The 23,362-nt window shown below is 46.9% G+C and overlaps 1 protein-coding gene across 1 annotated transcript; it reads right to left on the reverse strand.

Moving 5' to 3' along the window:
• Positions 1-7,860: 7,860 nt before the first annotated feature.
• LOC121003079 (glutathione S-transferase P 1-like) lies at positions 7,861-21,434 on the reverse strand. The gene is made up of 7 exons (XM_040434650.1): positions 21,419-21,434; positions 15,493-15,528; positions 14,810-14,916; positions 9,341-9,428; positions 8,897-9,000; positions 8,716-8,823; positions 7,861-8,053 (listed from the first exon to the last, which is right to left on the reverse strand). Coding segments are annotated over exons 1-7 (633 nt in total). The 5' UTR covers positions 21,420-21,434; the 3' UTR covers positions 7,861-7,864.
• Positions 21,435-23,362: the final 1,928 nt, after the last annotated feature.

Raw genomic sequence — 23,362 nt, forward strand, 5'->3', positions numbered from 1 at the left:
GAACTTAAAAGAAAGGGAGGGAATATATGGGCCGTCATGGTGATTTCATGGAAACTGAATTACCGGTAAGTCTAATTCCGGTTTTCCATATCATCACCATGACGGCCACAAGGAGAGTTTTAAAATTATTTTTTAAGGGTGGGGGCAACCGCTTGGAGAACCTTCCGACCAAAGGAGAGGTCAGAGGTTCCAGATAAATCCAAACAGTAATGTTTCACAAATGTGTGAATACTAGACCAGGAGGCGACCCTGCATATATCATCCAGGGAGGCCCCTGCTCTTTCAGCAAAAGTAGTGGAGACAGCTCTGGTAGAGTGAGCTCTAATATTGGAAGGAGGATCCAGATTCTGATTCTTATAGCAAAGGGTAATAGTGTCTTTAATCCATCTTGCAATGGAGGATTTTGAGACCTTGGATCCTTTATTCTTTCCAGCAAATTGGACAAGCAGGCTGTCAGACTTCCTGAAGTCCCTAGTGGCTTCTAAGTATCTAAGGACTGTACGCCTAACATCAAGGAAATGAAATTTCTCTTCCTCCTGATCCTTGGGATTGTTGAAAAAGGATGGAAGGAGGGTCTCTTGGCCTCTGTTGCGGTCTGAGGCTACCTTTGGCAGGAAACCTGGGTCTAGTTTAAGCACAATCTTATCCTCAGTGATGGTAAGGTATGGTTCCCTAATGGAGAGAGCTTGAATTTCTCCCAGTCTCTTGGCAGAGGTAATTGCTATAAGGAAAGCCGTTTTGAAGGAAAGCAATTTAATTGAACAACTCTCCAATGGCTCAAATGGGGAACACATAAGGTTGTTGAGAACTAAATTTAAGTCCCAGGTTGGGCTGCGGGATCTTAGCGTGGGTCTAAGTCTGCGGGCAGCTCGTATGAATCGTTTGACCCATCTATGGTCTGCCAGGTCGGCGTCAAAGAAAGCGCTTAATGCTGAAATCTGAACTTTTAAGGTGGATGGAGAGAGGCCCATGTCCAGACCTTTCTGTAGAAATTCCAGAATTTTCTGGATATTAGGCCCTACAAAATTTGGATTCTCTTCGCCCGACCATGAACAGAACCTTTTCCAGATCTTCAAGTATATTGCGGAAGTTACTTTTTTTCTGGAACATCTCAGGGTGGCTATAACTTTGTCTGACAGGCCCTGAGACCTTAAGAGGGAGACCTCAGGATCCAAGCCGTGAGCTTCAGGAACTCCGGATGAGGATGCAGCAAAGGACCCTGGTATAGGATGTCCCCTCTGAGTGGGAGTCTCACTGGTTCGTCTATTGCTAGTTTCAATAGAGGAGCGAACCAACTTCTCTTCGGCCAGAACGGGGCAGACAATATTACTGTGGTTCTCCCCTCCTGAATCTTCTGAATGACCCTCGGGATGAGAGGCAACGGAGGGAATGCGTACCCTAGATCCCAGCACCATTTTAGGGAGAAGGCATCTATCCTCCAGGGATGATCTTCTGCATTTAGGGAGCAGAATGTTTGTACTTTCGTATTGCTCCTTGATGCGAACAGGTCTATTGTAGGAAGCCCCCATCTCTGGGTTAGCATATTGAAGACCTCTGGATTCAGTGACCACTCTGTATGATCTACCACTTGTCTGCTCAAAAAGTCAGCTTCTAGATTCTGGGACCCCTTCAGGTGCATTGCTGAGATGGATTTTAGTTCTTTCTCTGCAAAGAAAATTTCCTCTGAGATACTCTGGAGTTTCCTTGATCGAGTACCTCCCTGGTGTTTCAAGTAGGAGACCACGGTCACATTGTCCGATAGGACTTTCACATGCTGATTTCTTATCAACTGTCTGGCGGAGAGTAGAGCTTCTCTTACCGCATACAGCTCCCTGAAATTTGAGGATTGGGCAGATATCAGATGCTTCCACGTCCCCTGGAAATAGGCTTTGTCAACCGGATTGGCTGGCATCCATGAAGATGGTAATTGAGGGTGATTTGATCCATGGGACTCCCTGGGAAAGATTTTTCTCCTTCATCCACCATGAGAGAGAGCTCTTTACTGATCCTGGAATTGGAAGTTTGGAGTCCAGAGAGCCCTTCTTGTTCCAGTGGGACAATAGCCAGTTCTGTATTACTCGGCAGTGAGCCTGTGCCCACTCGACAGAAGGTATACAGGAGGTTAGGAGGCCGAGTAGGCTCATTGCTTCCCTCACTGAACATCCTTTCCGGCGTTGGAAGTGCCTCACCTTGTTCATCAGGGACTGGACCTTGCTCTGTGGAAGGAAGGTTGACTGAGTTACGGAGTCTAGAGTAACTCCCAGGAACCTCACCTTCTCGGATGGAACCAACATTGACTTGGATTCGTTCACTATCCATCCTAGTTGAGACAGGCGGGACAGAAATATTTCCAAGTCCGATAGCAGGAGTTCTTTTGAGTCTGCTATAATTAGAAAGTCGTCCAGATATGGCACTATATTTAACCCTTCCTGTCTGAGTGGGGCTATCATCTCTATCACTAATTTGGTGAAAAGCCTTGGAGCGGCTGAAATCCCGAAGGGTAGTGCTACAAATTGGAAATGACGAATCCGATTGGAAGGATCTAGGATAGCAAATCTTAGAAACCTCTGGTGATCTGGGTGAATGGGGACGTGCAGATAGGCGTCCTTCAGGTCGACCGAGCACATAAATGCCCCTAGCTTTATCAATGGTACTATGGATCTGAGAGACTCCATCTTGAACTTCCTGTAAAGAATAAACTTGCTCAGTTGTTTCAAGTTTATGATGGTCCGGAAGTTTCCTTCCTTTTTCCTTACTAAGAATAGGGTTGAATAGTACCCTTGACCTCTTTGAGACGCAGGAACTGTGATTACTGCACCCTTCTTCACCAAGTCCTGGACTCCTTGAAAAATATTTAGGTTGGAGAATCTGGTAGGCATCTTTGTGACGACGAATCTTGGAGGGGGGAGAGAGGTGAACTCGATCCTGTAACCTTGCCGAATAATATCCAAGGCCCAGGGATTTCTTGATGTTAGAGACCATGGACCCAGGAAATCCTTCAGTCTCCCCCCTACAATGGCGTCATTGTTTGTCCTCGAATTTGGATTGGGGCTTGAGAAGGAAGCCTCTACCCCCTTTGGGATAAGACCAGCGGCCTGACTTGCCTTTCCCTCTAACAGACTTGTTTTGTCCACCGTAAGACCGAAAGGACTGGTTCTTTCTAAAGGACCTTTCCTCAGGGAATCCCTTCTTCTTGTCGGCCGCTTTCTCAAGAATTTCGTCTAGGACCAGCCCGAATACATATTCTCCTGAAAAGGGGATAGATATTAACTTCTGTTTAGAAACTCTATCGCCCGACCAAGACTTCATCCACAAAGCCCGACAAGCTGCATTGGAAAGCCCTGCCTCCTTAGCGCAGAATCTAATAGACTCAGCCGATGCATCTGCCAGGAACCCCGTAGCTGATTTAAGTAGCGGGATGGACTGCAAGATTTCTTCCCTGGAGGTCTTACTGCTTAGGTGGTTCTCAAGCTCTCCTAACCATAAGTACATAGACCTGGCGACAGACGTTGCTGCGATGTTGGTCTTGATGTTAAACATGGAGGCCTCCCAAGCTTTCCTTAAAAGAGCATCTGCCTTCCGCTCCATAGCGTCTTTCAATTGGGTGGCATCCTCAAACGGCAGGGCAGTTTTTTTATTAACCTTTGCCACCTGCACATCTATTTTAGGGGTCTCGAACAACTTAGACTGAGAGGGGTCGAACAACAGTCGATTTTTAAATTCTTTGGAAATCCCCAAACGTTTTTCTGATTCTGACCATTCCTCCAGAATCATTTGTCTAATGTGTTCGTTTATGGGGAAGACCCTGGATTTTTTCACCTTGAGTCCCCCGAACATTTCGTCCTGAATGGATAAGGACCTAAGGGTTTCCTCAATCCCCATTGTTGTTCTGACTGCCTTTAATAAGTCACTCATCTCTTCAGAGGAAAAATAAAATTTATTATTTTCGTATATTTCTCCTTCAGAGAGAGAGATCATCCTCCCACTGCATGGAAGTGGAGGCTTTATCGTCGGCATCCTCGGATCCAGAGGTAATGATCCTAGAACGCGGACGCTTGCGAGAGGGCTCGTCCTGGGGATCAGACTGAGCAACTCTAGCGGCCCTAATTTCTTCCTGAACCACAGATCTGATATTCTCCATAAGGGACGACTGTTCCTGCTGGACCACATCAGAAATACATGCTTTACACAGCTTCTTTCCATATCCCTCAGGCAGTCTTAGCACAAGAGATGCAGCGAGGAGGTTTATTAAACTTTTTTTGCGCCTCTTTAGCAGGAGGCAGAGAGGGGGCATCAAGCTCCATAACAGTTTGTATCTCAGGACCTGACATTCTCAAGCAAAGCAATTGCAGTACTCAGACCTCAGATCAGCGTTCCCATGGCCGTCCCGCCTTTTATTCAAACTGCTCAGCCTCCTGCGCTTTACTTCCGGGTTGCGTCACATGACTGAACCCGGAAGTGACGTCACTGACGTCGGCGTGCACACACGCCGGCCGCACCAGCCTGACCCACAGGGGAGGAGGAGATTGCGGCCCGGGAGCAGGCTCCAGACCAGCCGGAGCGAGCCCTCCCGATATCCCCCAGCCCAGCATAAGCACGCGGCCGCCGGCGGACTGGGGGAGCTCCGATGAGCTTCAGGTAACCAGGAGACCGTCCTCGGACCCTCCTGGAGACAAAGAAAAATAAAAAAGGAGACTATTTCCTATCTTAATCTCCCTGCCGTCCACAGGGAGACTCTTCTCTGACCCTGGCCACAGTGGGGACAGGAACACTGAGGTGTGGTGGTGGGAGGGGGCAATTTAACCTCTTCTGTTTCCTGCCCCCACAGAGGTCATGGGTCAATCTCCTTGTGGTCGTCATGGTGATGCTATGGGAAAATAGTTATTTTACATTCCCCATATGTCTACTTCATGTTTGGATAATTTTTAGAATGCCATTTTATTTTTTGGGGACATTACAAGGCTTAGAAGTTTAGAAGCAAATCTTGAAATTTCTGAAAATTTCTAAAACCCACTTTTCCAGGACCAGTTCAGATCTGAAGTCACTTTTTGAGGCTTACATTCAGTGGCTTTTTTTTTACCGCCGCAGCGCTTGTGTAGTGAATGTGCAGGGAAAAAAAATTCACTGCAGCAGGGCGGGCGTGGGTGAACACACGTGTGGGCGACCGATCAGGCCTGATCGGGCAAACACTGTTTTGGGTGGAGGGCGAGCTAAGGTGACACTAATACTATTATAGATCTGACTGATCTCTTACAGATACTATAAAAGTACCAATTCTGATTAGCGACACGCTAATCAGCGAATCAGTGACTGCGGTGCGGTGGGCTGGGCGCTAACTACCAAAGGGGCCTAAACTAATCTAAACCTAACAGTCAATACTGGTGGGAAAAAAAGTGACAGTTTACAGTGATCACTTTTCCCCTTTCACTAGTGATTGACAGGGGTGATCAAGGGGTTAATTGGGTGATGGGGGGGGGGGTGATCTGGGGCTAAATGTGTTGTGCTTGGTGTACTCAGTGATATGTGCTCTGCTGGGACCAACCAACAAAAAGGACCCAGCAGAGAGCACAGAAGCCATTTAACACATTATATTTATTTGCGATGATCATTAGCTGGCGACGAACTTCTCTTGTAACTTTTACCTGCCCGCACTGCGCGGACTATGCGCGTAATCTCGCGTCTCACGAGATAACGCGCCTACAAAGAAACAAACCGACCGCAGGACGCATCCCTGCGTTAGGCGGTCGGGAGGAGGTTGAAGTGTAACTGCCATTCTATTTTTATTTATGTAATGTGTAGGGACAGTGATGCTGACCATTTTTGTAATATACTTTACTGAAATTGTACTTTTAGAAAAATAGTGCATTTTGAGCCTCAGCAACGCTCCTGTCTTCTGTTTACATAACAGTCAGTGGTAGCAAGTCTCCACAGTTACGTAAACAGTAGCGCTCACCCGAGCACAGTTTCCCCTTCAAACAGCTGATTGCCAGGGGTGCTTAGAGTTTGGACAGCCACCTGATATTGATGACAGGTCATCTATATCATGAAAACATAAACCCTTTAAGTTGGACTAACCATACTCAATGCATTCTGCTCCAGTCCACCAGTCATTACATTCACACATAGAAAGTTTCATTCAATTCCAACAACTCCTTGATACGTTACTCTGGTTAACGAGTGTACATTAAGATCTACTAGACACATTTACTTGCGTACCTTTGGTTTATGAGTGTCCAAAGAAAATGACTCAACTTCTGCTTCCGATTAGTTGGCAGGCTGTGCATCACACCATAGTAATGTCAGTCTCCCACAACTCCCTCAAAACTTGTGTTACCTGCAGTGAAAGAAAGCAAGTACAGCTTCTGTGCATGCACAGATGAGCAGGTACACATGCTGCAATGGAGGGGTACAAGGAGATGCATTGTAAAACAGTAGGTGCAGCTCTCCACCTGCGTGCCCACCGGTGATGCAGGTGGAAGTTCCCTACAGCAAATGCTTTTATAAAGTGCAAAGTGATTTGGGGGGGGGGGGGGGAATTCACCAACTTTTTAATGACATTTTCTGAGATTACATTTAATGACCTATATGTTTATGCGCATAAGATCTTCTTAATGAGCCAGTTATATTAGTGTGAAAACCCGCTTTAACACAAAAGAGATTTAAACAGCACGGCAAACTCCAGTCCTGTGGGCTGTTCCACGCAAGATATGGACGCAGGAGGACCAGCTCTTCACTTCGCTGGAAGACAAAGCCAGTGCTTGGTACTCATGTCACACTTTTTTGAATAACGCCTGCACACCCATCACTCTTCTACTATGGAGCTCATCAAAATGCTACAGTCTCCACCCTGGACAGGCGCAGTCTCTACATTAGTATGTCGGCTGTCCCCACTCCACACACCATTATCCTTCCACTATACTCCTTGTGGAAAGTGGTTTTCTCTATGTCTTGGCGACCCTTAGACTGACCTATGTAGCACCGATAGGATCGCATAGCATTATATTGATTTATGATGTACTGTCTAACACTAACATAATGCTGTAGGTCAGGACGAGAGCCCTCAGACACTGCAAGTTCAATGCACTGAACTCGCTCATGTGAAACCAGCCTAAGGGCCCATGCACATGTGTATTTTGCGGTCCAAAACAAAACCACATACGCGTTGGATCTATTTTTTGCAGATCCATTGTAAGAATGCCTGTTTGTCTGTTTTGCAGACTTTTTTTGCAGAACGGAATGCACACAAGTCATTTCAGGTTTTTTTGTGGACCCATTAAAATGAATGGTTCCACATAGACCTGTAAAAAAAAAAATGAAAAAATAAAATCTATATCTATATGTCCTTATACTCAGTTTCTGTGGGTGTCACAGCAGGAATAATTTGCCATAACCCAGAATTGAGAGAGAAGAAAAAAATTTTTTGCAACTCTGGATTTGCAGATGTAGCAAACGTGCGAGTCGTGTTGTGGCCCCATTCATCTCTACATGAGTACTGATACACTGAATACTAACACATTCTAACAACCCATTGTAGGCAACCATACTGCCGATATGGCCCTCGGTAAAACGGGTTTGACACCCGATCTAAATCCATTCAGGGAAAATTAAAAACATACATACCACCACCTTTCAAAATATTTTATTTTTCAACAATCAAGGAAAAACCAGTAATAACTATTCATAGCTTATATCTAGTAACAACCTACAGTTACATGGATGGTAAAACTGTCAGAGGTGCCAATAAAATTCTCTTTAGGACACATGAGGGAGAGTGGCAGTAGGCACATCTATGTACATTACTAGAGTCTGACTTTACGGTTGTATTGTAGTCTGGATTCATAACCTTTTCCACTTTCCTCAATGCTCACTGCTTGCCATTGCCATTGATTGGTCTCTTCTTGTGGGCATCACTGGAGAGATATGCTTCAAGCTTGGGACGGCTACTAATGCGTTTGACATAGGCACAGAGGAGTGGGAAGCCTGAAAGGCAGTCTGGTGCCAGAACAAGATGGTTGTGCAGAAGATCCACCAGGTTGTAATCGGCAAAGGAAATCTACAAAGCAATAGGGAAATAATGCAGTTAGATATCACAACTTTAGGAGTCAAGGACTTAATGGGTATTCCGGCCCAACCAGTTGCTCCGTTCATTTCAGGAGGGTACAGGCCCCCCCAACCCCCCCCCCCGCATTTCTTAATTGTTCAAGTCACCCTGAATTCATGGTCAGTTCGCAGAAAGGTCTAAGAGGGGAACCAGTATGGAGAACATAATACAAGTACTGAGCAGATTTACTGTCAGCTGGACTATTAAACAATGAATGGCCCTGATAAGTGAAGGAGGCATTTCTCTATCTCTAACATATAAATTTCTCCTCCTCACTTGAACTATGGATTTATACAAAGTTGTTTATAATCCAAGGTACACGTCAATGCGTTTCCATGGTAACAGACTACAAACAATCATCCTGCTGTCATACAGTTTTCCATGTGTCCCTTACTTGCTGCTAAAGTACTGGAGCAACAAAGTTGGTTGTGAAGGTGTGCACAGCTTTTAGATCTTTATGAACACGAGTATTCCTATGTGGACTTTCCATTTCTTGCAGGCTCTCTAACAGCAGCCTGTGTCAGTGACAGAATTACTTTTTTTTAAGTCAATTTTCAAATCAATAGCCTGTCAATTAAATAGTCCTAGTAAAACTAAAGCAAATCAATACTCACATGAGCTCCTACCACAAACCCCTTCCCCTCATTATTAGAGGCAAGCAGACGTTCAAAGTGACCAAGGTCAGTGGGCAGAGCCTTAACGTAATCATCTTTTCCATTCTCCTAAACAAAAAAGGAAACATGAATCTTCTGAAGAGGAAGACATTTCTCTGTCAGACTTCTGGGTGTCACTCACATAGTTCTGATAGATCATCTTCAAATACTTAAGCCGAAGATCTTCCACTCCGTCATAAACCATGTCTATGAGGCTTGCCTCACGAGGATTTTTCCCATACAGATCTACAACCCAATCATAGTTCTGAATGAGTAAATATATGCAGAGGGATCCACATGCTCAATACATGAAAGAACAAAAGAAGCTCCGACACCTGAGTTGCTCCTGATCCCCCCCAGTCGTGTGGATTAAAACATCTGGCAACGGGGTGGGGGAAACAGCCAATAGCAGGCCATGACGGGGACTAGCCTCCCTAGAGTCACCAGGAGATGCAGCTGTGCGGGGGATCAGGAGCGGCGCAGGTGCTGGGGAGGTGGGCAAGTATAAACTATATGAGGGGCCTGGGCATGGGGGGGGGGGGGGGGCATATGTTGGACTTTGTATAACCCCTTTAAGTTGTAATACCATGATTCCTGGCAAGAAGGCGCAACATGGCATTGGACTGATACAGAGTGAAGTCTCCATCTTTAAATCCTGGAAGTTGGCCATACACCTACAAGGAGAAAATAAGACAAGGAACTGTAAGATAGTTTGACAGCACTGAATGTGTTAACTACAGCAAAATTCCTGGCATCGATGGGATCTGATTGATGCAGAAGACAACAAAAAAAACCTGTGTAAAGAGTACTGGTCAGGTCCCCACATCCACAGTGATGAAAGCGCTCCTTCCATGCATACAATCAATAGGGATGAACGTAGGGAAAATAGAGGAAACATGGGTACTGGAAGTGGAGCATCTAGGGCAGGGGACAGGAACCTTCGGCACGCCAGCTGTTGTGAAACTACAACTCCCAGCATGCTCCAATCATTTCTATGAGAGTTCTGAGAAGAGTAGAGGAAGCATGCATGCTGGGAGTTGTAGTTCCACAACAGCTGGAGTCTCCCTACTCTTGGTTTATAGTATAAGGACAGGAAGGAACAGGAGAGGTGAGAATTGATGACCAAACCTAATGATAAGCAGGGTGTTCTAGTGGTGATAAATAAGGGCCTTAGACTGAGAACATAATATATTTATTAACATTTTAAAAAAATTTACATAAAATTACTCAAATATTAACCACATTCTGGAACATCCTTTCAGAGATGGCAGCTGCCGAGCGGGTGGCCTGCTGTCAGTGACAGCAGGACACCCTAGAGAGCAGGCAGGGACCATTCCTGTAGGTCCCTGCCTTCTAGATCACTGTATACACAGCACTCAACGAGTCCTGTCCAGGCCCGGTGGTGATGTGACTGCCAGGGGAGTGTAGGAGCTGACGGGTCTTCCACAGATCACGATCAGCCCTGCACTGAGGCCATGACGAACTTGGTCTATAGGGCAGGCAAATACCCGGTGGAACACCTTACCTTCCTTATGGTGGGGGTGATCAATGCATGGAACCAGTTTGTGGTGGAGAGGGGACAAAACACAAAACGTATGGTCCCCAGTTTTGCCCCTATGGAGAAACCATAAACTCCCAGAATTGGCTTCTCTCTCAGACTGAGTTCTGGCTGCAGAGGGGGATTAAATACCTCACCCAATTGTATGATGAGGGGGTTTAAGACTCTCAGCTCTACAGGCCGAATACAATATAACACGCACATCCCTCTTTAGGTTTTTCCAACTGAGGCATGTATGCGAGTCTCAATTTGGGGTAGGCCCTTTGCGGCTGGAATATGGGGAGATAGAGAAAATTGCCAGGCAAGTAGAACATGGTAAAATGGTCTCTGCCTTCTATGGGACACTAATATCCTATCAACCTTCACCTATATCTAAAGCTTTCGTCAAATGGAAAGAGGATATCTTGAATTTAGACCTGCGGCAGGAGAGGGAATTAGCCTCTACATGGAGATCGGTGATTTTTGCGCGGGATCAGCCGATTCAGGCTAAGTGGATACAGAGTATATTTGACTCCTGTGCGTCTAGCTCGCATATACAAACTCAGATATCTGTACCAGATGTGGCATTGGCAAGGGAACATTAATGCACATGATTTAGGAATGTCCAGTTATTGCAGACTTTTGGGAAGACGTGCACAGATCTCAATTCCAGACTGGGTCTCCCGGCAGTTATATCCCCAGAAGTTAGTCTAAATTGGATGCCTCCAAAGAGTCCCTCCTTATCCCACTGGACTCCACTCATCAATGCAACTTTACCCATGTACAAATTGACCTTTGAAGCTAGGGGTACACCAGACAGGTTTGAAAAGATTTGGGGCCTCTGGTTGAGTGCCAACTCTGTATCGGAATAACTCAGACACAACTCTGGTGTCTGCAGGTTGCTGCCCGAGTGAAAGCGGTGTGAATGTCTGACAGTCTTCGATAGCGACCAATTATATCCAGGACAACTAGGATTAAGAGTTAAAGGTGAATTGTACGGTTTCAACATCTTAATGCTACATAAAGCCTTCTCCTGACTGTCAGTTAAGGTAGATGCAAGTAATTGTCCTTTTTATTCTGTTTTGAATGTTATTGTTTTGTTGTTGTAAACTGGGGGGGGTATACTGAACTCCAGGTGGCAGCCCTACAATCTGCTCTATAGAAGCGGAGGCCCTCTTCCCAGGAAGTAGAGACTGATCTAGTAGAGTGAGCCCTGATGGCAGAACAGCTCCCTTGGATGAGTTTATGCTAAGTAAATAGCTTGCCTTATCCATCTAGCAATAGTCTGGGAAGATGCAGCAGAGCCCTTCTTAGCACCCTGAAAGGAAATCAACAAACAGGAGAAGGACCTCCAGGGCTGTGTGACCTGCAGATATTGAATTCAACATCTTCTCACATCTAAACAATGGAATTCAGATTTTTTTTTTCTCTTTTTAGAGAAGCACAGAAGGGAAGAACTATCTCTTGGGAATGGTGAAAAGAGGAAGACACCTTTGGCAAAAGAAGGATCAGGAGAAATAACCACCCTAGCCAAGATTTTTAAGTAAGGCTGGTCAATGGAAAGAGCAGCAATCTCACTTAGGGCTCTTTCACACTTGCGTTATTGTCTTCCGGCATAGAGTTCCGTCGTCGGGACTCTATGCCGGAAGAATACTGATCAGGATTATCCTAATGCATTCTGAATGGAGAGTAATCCGTTCAGGATGCATCAGGATGTCTTCAGTTCCGGTACGGAACGTTTTTTGGCCGGAGAAAATACCGCAGCATGCTGCGCTTTTTGCTCCGGCCAAAAATCCTGAAGACTTGCCGCAAGGCCGGATCCGGGATCAATGCCCATTGAAAGGCATTGATCCGGATCCGGCCTTAAGCTAAACGTCGTTTCGGCGCATTGCCGCATCCGACATTTAGCTTTTTCTGAATAGTTACCATGGCTGCCGGGACGCTAAAGTCCTGACAGCCATGGTAAGTGTAGCGGGGAGCAGGGGAGCAGCATACTTACCGTCCGTGCGGCTCCCCGGGCGCTCCAGAGTGACGTCAGGGCGCCCCAAGCGCATGGATCACGTGATCACATGGATCACGTCATCCATGCGCATGGGGCGCTCTGACGTCATTCTGGAGCGCCCGGGGAGCCGCACGGACTGTAAGTATACCGCTCCCCCGCTCCTACTATGGCAGCCAGGACTTTAATAGCGTCCTGGGTGCCATAGTAACACTGAAAGCATTTGGAAGACGGTTCCGTCTTCAAATGCTTTCAGTACACTTGCGTTTTTCCGGATCCGGAGTGTAATTCCGGCAAGTGGAGTACACGCCGGATCCGGACAACGCAAGTGTGAAAGAGGCCTAAGGCCACTTTCACACGGGCAGGTTTTCAGCACGGGTGCAATGTCTGAGGTGAACGCATTGCACCCCACTGAATCCGGACCCATTCACTTCAATGGGGCTGTTCAGATGAGCGGTGATATTTACGCATCACTTGTGCATTGCATGAAAATCGCAGCATGCTCTATATTCTGCGTTTTACGCAATGCAGGCCCCATAGAAATGAATGGGTCTGCATGAAAAATCGCAAGCAAGTGCTGATGCGGTGCGATTTTCATGCATGGTTGCTAGGAGATAGGGATGAAAGCAACTCGGACCCCATTAAAGTGTATACACTATTATTTTCCCTTATAACATGGTTAAAGGGAAAATAGCATTCTAATACAGAATGCTTACTAAAAGTGGATTGAGGGGGGTTAAAAAAAAAAAAAAAAAAAAAAAATTTACTCCCCTCATCAAATTGATCGCGCAGCCGGCATAGTCTTCTTGCTTCTTTCAGGACCTGCAAAAAGACCTCTCTTCATTTAGCAGGACCTGCGCTTATGTCAAAGGTCCTGAAAGAAGCAAGAAGACTATGCCGGCTGCGCGATCAATTGGATGAGGGGAGTCAATTTTTTTATATTTTTTTTTAACCCCCAATCCACATTTTAGTAAGCATTCTGTATTAGAATGCTATTATTTTCCCTTTATAACCATGATATAAGGGACTGCAAACAATAACCGACAGCAATTGCGTGCCTACTCGCACAGTTTTCCCCGCAATGCACACACAACGCATCCGTAGCAAATCCGGGATGCCCGTGTGAAAGAGGCCCAACTCTTCTAGCAGAGGTCATCGCTAGGAGAAAAGCCAGCTTTAGGGAGAGCATCTTAGGGGAAATGCTGTCTATTGGCGCAAAAGGATCTGACATCAGGGCTGAAAGAACCAAGTTTAAATCCCAAGGAGGGATCCCATGTCTGCAAACTGGGGATAACTTAGAAACTGCAGTGATGAATCCTTAGGACAGGAAACAGAACTGGAGGTGGAGTGTGGTCCCTCTTTTAAAGGGTTTCTGTCACCTGAAAAATGGTATTAAGCTGGCTGACATTAGCGATGTGCTAATGTCAGCTGAACATACCTATACTAGAGCCATCTCACTGCCTGAAGCCATTGAGATTTTTTATAATATGCTAATTAGCCTCTAGGAGCAAGGGGGGGGGGCATTGCACCTGCTCCTAGAGGCCGTTTGCCCACCTCTTTTCACGCCCTTCTCTTGATTGACAGGGCCAATAGATACTCACGCCAGGATGATCTTCCATTTCCCGCAACACTAGTGCTTTACTCAGCAGTCTGAGGTGTCAGTACTCAAGATACTTGCATTAACCCCTGCTGCACAGTTACTTTACCTCCAAGGAGGTCACCCCCTGGTCCATCACTGGTTCTGTACACCCTTCCAGCATACAGTCACCACACATCAAGTTTGCAGACTTGACACTCATGCCACCTGTAGGTACAGTAGACTCCTGGTTGCCACTAGCTGTTATGGTGACATCCTTGTCATCAACCATGAACTCTAGGAGCACACATGAGCAGTCCCCTCATCTGAATTAAAGGCATTCTGTCACCGCTAGTGAGCGTATACAACTGCTCATATGGCACTGTAGGTCTCCTTGAGGGCATTCTAACCAGAACTGTATAGGCAATCAAAATTTATTTGTGCCCCTCAAAAAACGATTTCATAAATATGGCAATGAGCTTGTAAAAGAGACCAAGGGGCAGAACTTATCGCTCATGGAGCCCGGCCGCCCCCATTCTTAGAGAGCCCTGCTCCTTCCCTCATCTGCTATTCTTGATGTGCGGACATCACCCTGCCGCAGCAGTAAAAAAATAATAATCTCGCGCATGCGTATCATCTAGTGAGTTTGCCTGTGCGCGCTGAATAACTCAATAACTGATCTGTGCAGTTTTTGCAGTTGTGTGTATGGAGCGATCTGCAAAATAAGGGCCTAATAGGGGATCTGAACCTGCGCTCCTCTAATCACTCATTCTGTTACTGTAAATCTGACAGGCAGTCTATTAGGGTGAGAGGAAACACTGAATGCAGCAGTATACCAGAGCTGGCATCCACAAGTGATGGAGCGGGCACAGACCCCGATCCCACGCCATCACCTGATCTACATTTTACCATTATACTTTGCCCATGAGGGGTTTCATCTTACCGCAGCTTTCTTCAGATCCCCCTTCTGCCAGTCATCAGACGTTACGACTTCCTCCTTCCATTGAGCTCCCTGGTCAGCCATGAGCATTCGCATAGCTTCACAACGACCTGACAAGGAAATCAAAGAGAAATAACTCACCCCAAACCCCTGCAGACCACAATGCAGTTCTCCCCCAAACGTTACAGAAATGAAAATCCAGTCATCTTCTATTATAGCCTCTTCCTTACAGCAGCCCGATATCCTGACTAGGGCCAAGCTGCAGTACCAGACACGCGTTTGGATGTCGCTCTGATGAATTCTGCCCCTTTCACACCAGCGGATGCCGCGCGGGTAATCTGCTGTGTGGGAGACCGCCAAGCCCCGCTCCGGACAGCAGAGACACGGAGCAGTAACATGATTGATAATGCTCCGTGTCTGACCTTTTTACTACAGAATCACGGTGACAACTTTATCTTACCGTCATTCTGTAGTAAAAAGATCAGAGGGGCACGGAGCATTATCAATCATGTTACTGCTCCGTCTCTGCTGTCCAGTGCGGGGCTTGACGGTTTTTCACACAGCGGATTACCCGCACAGCATCCGCTCGTGAGAAACAGCCCTTGTAGGTGCAGCTGACCGTAGTAGACCATCAATGTAAAAATGCTTTAAAAGGTTTGGTTCTAAGAAAGAAAACCTCTACTTACCTCTGGCATTAAAATAAATGATGGTGTATTCAGGCACTAAAGAGCGAGAAGAGAGACAGGCGGTATTAATTGGTGGTAATGCTACATGACTTCTGTATATGCCGGTTGTTACAAGTTATCCCTAAGGGGTCATGCACACAGCCGGTGTAGTTTGTGTTCCGCAAAACACGGATACCGGCCGTGTGTGTTCTGCATTTTGCAAAACGCAACATCCAGCCCATAATATAATTTGTCTGTTTTATGGACAAGGATAGGACATGTTTTATCTTTTTTTTTAGGATGCCACACTCGTACGTGGCAGTGCCGATGGCTGACTGAGGGAGTCCCCTTCCTCTGAAACCACTTAGACGCTGTGGTTGCCATCAACTAGCATCTAAAGGGTTAAACTGCCGGATCAGCGCTTCCACCATTCGGGCGGGACTCCCGCTCTCCACTGTCCAGGAGACCCATGCAGCACTTACATCTTAAAGGGTTTCTACCACCACATTTTGACCTAATTAGCTGTCAGACACTAGCGATCTGCTAGTGTCTGCTCTACCTAACCATGCTATTGTAATTCCTTTCTGTGCAGCGGTTACCCTAAAAAACGTAGTTTTATTGCTATGCTGATGAGCCTCTAGGTGCTATGGGGGCGTCTTTTCAGCACCTAGAGGCTCCGTCCACTCACTATTTCTGCTGCCCAGCGCACTCCAGCCCCTCTCCTCTAGATTGACAGACTACTTCTCTGCATCTCGGATGAATTCTCGCACCTGCGCCGTGTGCTTCTGTATTAGGCGCAGGCGCAGTGAAGATGCCGACGCAGGGAGACAGTCACTGCGCCTGCACCGAATACAGAAGCACACGGCGCAGGCGCGAGAATTCGGCCGAGATGCAGAGAAGTAGTCTGTCAATCTAGAGGAGTGGGCTGGAGTGCGCTGGGCGGCGGAAATAGTGAGTGGACGCAGCCTCTAGGTGCTGAAAAGACGCCCCCATAGCACCTAGAGGCTCATTAGCATAGCAATAAAACTACGTTTTTTAGGGTAACCGCTGCACAGAAAGGAATTACAATAGCATGGTTAGGTAGAGCAGACACTAGCAGATCGCTAGTGTCCGACAGCTAATTAGGTCAAAATGTGGTGGTAGAAACCCTTTAATGACCGCTGTAAAAAGGCGTATCGGCAGTAAGGCAGTTTCCTAATGTTTTTTGCACCCTTGGCAGTTCTGAAATGGCAGCTTTCACTGGGTTTAACGTTTCCCATAATAAAACATATGACTTTCATAAGCAAGTCTGGCAGCTGTCTAAAGTTAACCACTTCACTGCCAAAGCGCTGATACTGCAGGTGTGTAGGAGAAGCAGCCAAGATGGAGAACAGCCATTGTGAGTAAGACATCCATGGAAAACAGCGTGCTGCGATTTGCCAGAAGCTCTGTTACCCCCTCTGCACAGACCATGAGCAAAAGCGTGAGCGCCATCTAGTGGCTGCTGACATGTAGCTTCCTTGTCGGATGCACTGTACAAGCAAGTACTGGGGGACTTTAGGAGTACAACTGGAAACCATATGACTTCTATTGAACGCAATTTAACCCCTTAAAGGGGTTGCCTAAAAATCTCGGACAACCCCTACAAGGTCTTTAAAAAAAATAAAAAATTCTATTAAACCCTTACTCCAGCGCCATTCTCTGTGCCACTTCTCTGGTACTCCCACTGCATGTCACCGAGTACCAGGATGTGCCTGGATCCAGTCACTGTCCTCAGCTGTAGACCACCAAGGACAATGATTGGCCAGACGGTCAGGTACAGCAGCAAAGCGCGCTGAAGTAACGGGTGAGACATTATATGGTTTTTAGGTCATGCCTGCTGATGTTAGGAGCGTACATCCCAGCACCACACAGCAGGAGTCCAGAAGACCCCCGTTACATCACAGTATTAGGCCCCATCCACACAGCCGTATCCAGAGGCATCCTGCCTTCTCCCCTACGTCCCACCATATGCCTATTTTCCCGCAAAACTGACAATCGGACGTTCTATTTTTTTGCAGGCCATGGAATGGACATATTGTTGAGACAAATAGTAGTGTAGAAGCAGCACTGTGCGGTCTCAGGATAATGTGTCTAAGTCAATGCAGCAGCCTAACCGTAGGCCCTTGATCCATCAGGCCAAATCGTATACGTGTAAAAAAGAAGATGGCTTCGGCAGCATTCCGCAATATCAAAAATACTTTAATCGTACCTCCAGACACAGATGGCAACGAACGTTTCGACTGTGCAACAGTCTTTGTCAAGCCTAGTGACACAAAATCTGATAGGCATATATATACCCCCCTCATATAAAATACACACCCCGTTACATCATTAGTGCAGATCACTACACAATAAGATACACATGTTCATACTTTAACTCACAGCTAACGACATGTCCAACGAACTCGTGTAGTTCTCCTCGGCGTTCCCTTGTCTGTAATGCGCAGTCGCGTCTCAACCCATCTAAAACCCGGAAGTATCATACGTCGCCATGGCGCCCGGAGGCGCACGTGTCTCTAGCCAATGAGCTGCCAGAGGGCCTCACTGACGTCACAGACTGCGCGTCAACCTCGTAACACTCACCCAAGAGCGCACATCCGTGCGTCGATGGCGTGGGTCACATGAGGTACGCAGCCAGTAACAACATCGCGCAGGTACCGGCGCCATGACAACGATGACGCCACGATCAACGCTGCTTACTGTGGAGTAAATATGTGCTATCCGTATCCAAAATGAACTGGTTTGTGCAACATATAGACAACACAGATAATAGCCTGATTACAGAGGGACATCAAACCGGACTGTACATATTCATGATCATAACAGGTATAGAGCAAAAACATATCATAGCAAGTACAGATAGCAATACAAACAGTGTATCCCATGTATACATCACATATGGATCATCATCATAGCACTTTGACATATAAATTTGGGGACCAATCCCCCGGGGGATGCGCTACATATAGGTTAAAATCATAATGTCCCTATACTAAGAGGACAAAACAATGACACACATCAATCGATGGATGAGACATTGAACTCTAGATTCAAACCAAAGGGTTGAAGGGACCTAAGGGTATGGATCCATTTAAGTTCCTTTTTCCTCAGGATTCCCTTCCTGTCCCCACCCCTTCTCAAATATCCCACGCTATCAATAGCCCGAAATCTCAATTGATTGATAGAATGTTTGCAATCAATGAAGTGTTTGGCAACCGGTTTGTCGAGTGCACCTGTTCTTATTGTACTTTTATGTTTATTAATTCTTTCCCTCAATTCCATCGTAGTCTCCCCCACATAGATCAAGCTACATGGGCACTGTATCATGTAAACCACATCTGTGGACTTACATGTATAGTGACCCTTGATTTTGAACCGTTTACCACTATAGGGATGTGTAAAACCGTCGCCTTTCATGATGCCACCACAGTTGCAACAGGAAAGGCAAGGGAAATTACCATTCCTCATTGGTGCTAGTCTTTTCTGTCTTTCGATGTCCTTACCCCCTATATCCGCCTTCACCAATCTATCCCGTAGGTTGGGGCTCCGTTTGTATGCCATCATTGGGGGAACCGAAAATTCAGTGACTGTAGGTAATCCTTTCTGCAGGATCTGCCATTCCTGACGCAGGATGGTGGCTATATTGCCGCTATCGCTCCCAAAGATGGATACAAATGGAATTCGGGGGGTCTCATGTTTCTGTGGTTTCTTTACCAAAGTGGAACAACGTTCCATAGATGTAATCCTATGCTTGGTACGGTTAATCAATTTGGTGGGATAACCTCTCTTACTGAACTTGTCGCACATCTCATCAACTCTAAATTCAAAGAGGGTGTCATCTGATACGATGCGACGTACTCTAAGTAGTTGACTCCACGGAAGGGAGCTTACCATATTCTGAGGGTGACTACTGTCATACATTAACAAGGTGTTCTTGTCTGTAGGTTTTTGGAAGAGATCAGTACAGATCCTTCCATTGAGCACCTGAACTCGGACGTCAAGGAACTGCAGCTCACGGGCAGAATGCATCACGGTGAACTGCAGGTCCCGGACCCCAGAGTTCAGGTGCGCATGGAACTCATCCAACTCAGGCACAGTCCCCGTCCAAATCAAGAAAATGTCGTCGATGTAGCGCCACCAGCACAGGACTCTCTCAAAAAATGTGGAGTGATACACCAGCCGATCCTCCACCTCCGCCATGAAGATGTTTGCGTAGGTGGGGGCCACATTGGACCCCATCGCCCCACCCCGCTTTTGCTGGTAGAAGGTGTCCCCGAAGAGAAAATAATTCCTCCTCAGGACCACCTCCAGGAGGGCGAGGATCAGCCGGCGCGCACCAGGAGAGAGCCCTGTGCCGGCCAGGGCCACATCGACGACATTTAGACCATAAGAGTGATCAATGGATGTATACAGGGATACATATTGTTGAGGACAGTGCACCGTCCACATTGAAATAAATAGTTCTGCATCTGATTGTCGAAAAAATGTGGACCTAAACAGGTCTGCTGCCCAGAGACTGTCGTCCAACTTTCCAGTGCCAACTACAGTCCATAGGAGGGCACAGAGCTGCGTGTGCTGTCCGCTAGGGGTGGGTGATATGGCCTAAAATCCATATTGCGATATAATTTTAAGCATGTACAATATGCGATATATATCATGATATATTGTTTTCTATATTGGGGGGGGACCCAATCGGTTACCATGGCAGCCAGGAGTCACGCTACTGAAGTCCTGGCTGCGATGGTATGTTAGTGAGCAGCATTATACTCACGTGCGCCGTGGCCGCTCCTTCTCATAGGTCTGTACGGCGCATTGCTAATGCTTTAAGCATTAGCAATGCGCTGCACAGACAGAAGGAGCGACCGGCGGCCACGAGTATAATGCTGCTCACTAACATACCATGGCAGCCAGGACTTCAGTAGCGTGGGGGGGGGGGAACCCTGTGGGATATGGCCGGCACATTCATTGGTGGCGCAGTGGCCAGTCCCTCCCCTCCTCCTCTGTTCTAATTGGTGGTCAGCAGCAGCTGCGCACAGTGGGGAGGGAGGAGAACATGGTGCGCGCCGAGAGCGCGATCATATCGCGGTCCAGAGATATAAGCAATATGCACAAAATCCATAACGTCGCACAAATGTATATCGCCTACCCCTACTGTCCGCATCCGCTGTCCGCAAAAAATAAATAAAAATTGTATATAACCGGTCCTATTCTTATCAGTTTTGCAGACAATAGGAAATTATATTAATGGCTGTCCGTGCCATTCGACAAATTGTGGAACGCACAGACGCCATCCGTGTTTTGCGAACCGCAAAACACACAACGGTCATGTGCATGTAACCTAAGGAAGCTCCACATAAAACTACAAATAAAGCCGTCATATAGCCCCAGCCATTGGCCTAGCAGGGCTGAGTGAGCGCAGGGGTCTCATACTACACAGCCATATGGTGGATATATTCTCCCGAGGAAGCATTTTCCCTCCTATGGTTCCCATTGTGAATGGCAGGGCACAGTAGCACTGACAGGTCTATAGGCACAGCACCCTCTGGACTGCCCACCATGACACATGCCTGGAGCACAGCGCCCCCTCTAGGTTACATCTGTGTAATGGAGGGCTGGGATCCCAGCACAAGTGGCTGCTATAGGCGTCACACCCACTTAAAGGGGAACTCCTGCAGTGGTAAAACAAACTCCAGGAGCTGATGCCGGTGACCACTGTATACACAGCTCATCCTGTACAGCAATGCAAAGTCACCCATGGAAAACGGGACGCAGAAAACTACAGCACTTATCCTTAGTTTCTAGTCCATAAAAGTGTAGGGAGTCTACAGCAGACATCTTTCACTTCCCTCTGATAAGCCGTAAACACCCAGACTCAGCGATAAGAGCCCGCGCCCTATCGTGCAATGCAAGCGCTGAGGCGTCTTACTGTTGTCTTGCGGTGAAATCCTCAGGCACAGGAGTCACAGCCGGAGAACTGCAGCCAGGTGAGGCGGAGGCTTTATAGGCGGCGGAGGGGGCGGAGCTGAAGGCGGAGGCAGACTGCGCCTGCGCGGCGGCTCCTGTCAGTCACGGCGGCAGCCTCAGGCTCGGCTCCTCTCACTGCAGGAGGGCAACCAGGCTGTGCTGCCCACCTAGTAAGAGCAAGCCAGGGCGGGGCAGTGGTCTGTGCCCCCAGCAGCCGCCATCAATCATGCAACAAGGTCTTGCTTACATGAGACAGTTTTGTCGCGTTTTCTTTTTTGATAAAAAATCACTGCGTTTTTTTCTGCTGTTTAAACTATTCTAAAAATTGTGACAAAAACTCTTTAAATACGGCTCATGTGAATACACTACATAGCTATGGGCCATTAAAGGGGTATTCTGCTTGCTAGAAGTTATCCCCTATCCACAGGCTGGGGCATAACTATCAGATCGGTGGGGGTCCTACTGCTGGGGACCCCGTATCTCCTGCAGCCCCCCTGAAATTAAGGAAGTGGCCGGTCACACATGCTGGTGGCCGCTCCATTCACTTCTATGGTAGTTCCGGAGATAGCCGGTACAGCGCTCCACTGTCTCCGGAATTCCCATAGAGATGAATGGATAATGTCTAACAACTGGAATACCCCATTTAACCCTTTTGAGGACCAAGCCATCTTTGACAGAGAGGTTTTTGTTTTTTTCCAACAGTCTTACCTTTTTTTATTTTTTCGGCAGCATAGACGTATTAGGCCTTTTTTACATGAGCGAGTTTTCCGTCCGGATGTAATGTGTGCATACCTCCCAACTTTAGAAAATTGTAAAGAGGGACAACGTGTGCATCGCGTGTAGCGCTCCGCTGCAATTTGTTTCATACCAGGCCATGCCTCTAACTCTGCCCAAAGCATAACTATACACACCCATTCCCCATGTGCTCCCTAATAGTAGTTATGCCAAGATATGTGCCCCCTTCACAGTAGATATGCCAAGATGTGCCACCTCAGAGTAGTTATGCCCAAATATTCCCCCTCAGAGTAGTTATGCCCAGCGGTGCCCCCTTCATAGTAGTTATGTCAACGTGTGCCCCCTTCACAGGAGGTAAGAAAATCTAACAGTAAATACTCACCTGGTTCCTCCGATGATCACAGCTCAGCTGCAGGCGCTCCCCAGTAGGATACTGTCACACATTGCACTTGCTGTGTAGGAGCAGGGGCACAGAGGGTGATTCCTCCGCTCCTCCTACACAGCCAGTAGCGAGATGTGTAATACCTTCCCTCCAGTTCTACTGTTAAATAGGTTGTCCTCTTTATACTACTGATGATCTATCCTCCGGATAGGTCATCAATGTCAGATCAGCCGTGGTCCTCCGACACCCCCGACGATCAGCTATTTGAAGAGAGGGCAGCGCTCATATGAGAGCTGCCCTCTCTGATCTGTTCACCTGCTCGCCGTAGGATTTGCAGTGATGAGCAGGTAAACAGATCAGAGAAACATAGAAACATAGAACATAGAAACATAGAATGTGTCGGCAGATAAGAACCATTTGGCCCATCTAGTCTGCCCAATATACTGAATACTATGGATAGCCCCCGACCCTATCTTATATGAAGGATGGCCTTATGCCTATCCCATGCATGCTTAAACCCCTTCACTGTATTTGCAGCTACCACTTCTGCAGGAAGGCTATTCCATGCATCCACTACTCTCTCAGTAAAGTAATACTTCCTTATATTACTTTTAAACCTTTGCCCCTCTAATTTAAAACTGTGTCCTCTTGTGGTAGTTTTTCTTCTTTTAAATATGCTCTCTTCCTTTACCGAGTTGATTCCCTTTATGTATTTAAAAGTTTCTATCATATCCCCTCTGTCTCTTCTTTCTTCCAAGCTATACATATTAAGGTCCTTTAACCTTTCCT

This window comes from Bufo bufo, chromosome 6 (assembly GCF_905171765.1).
Source record: "Bufo bufo chromosome 6, aBufBuf1.1, whole genome shotgun sequence".
In the NCBI taxonomy this organism is placed as follows: Eukaryota; Metazoa; Chordata; class Amphibia; order Anura; family Bufonidae; genus Bufo; species Bufo bufo.

Bases quoted from the DNA above. Each gene is read 5' to 3' on its own strand.
- LOC121003079 (XM_040434650.1), bottom strand. The intron at 9,001-9,340 runs GTATTACAACTT...ATTGGGTTGTAG, and splicing joins CCTTCTTGCCAGGAATCATG to ATCTGTATGGGAAAAATCCT. The intron at 8,824-8,896 runs GTGAGTGACACC...TTTTTTGTTTAG, and splicing joins AGATGATCTATCAGAACTAT to GAGAATGGAAAAGATGATTA.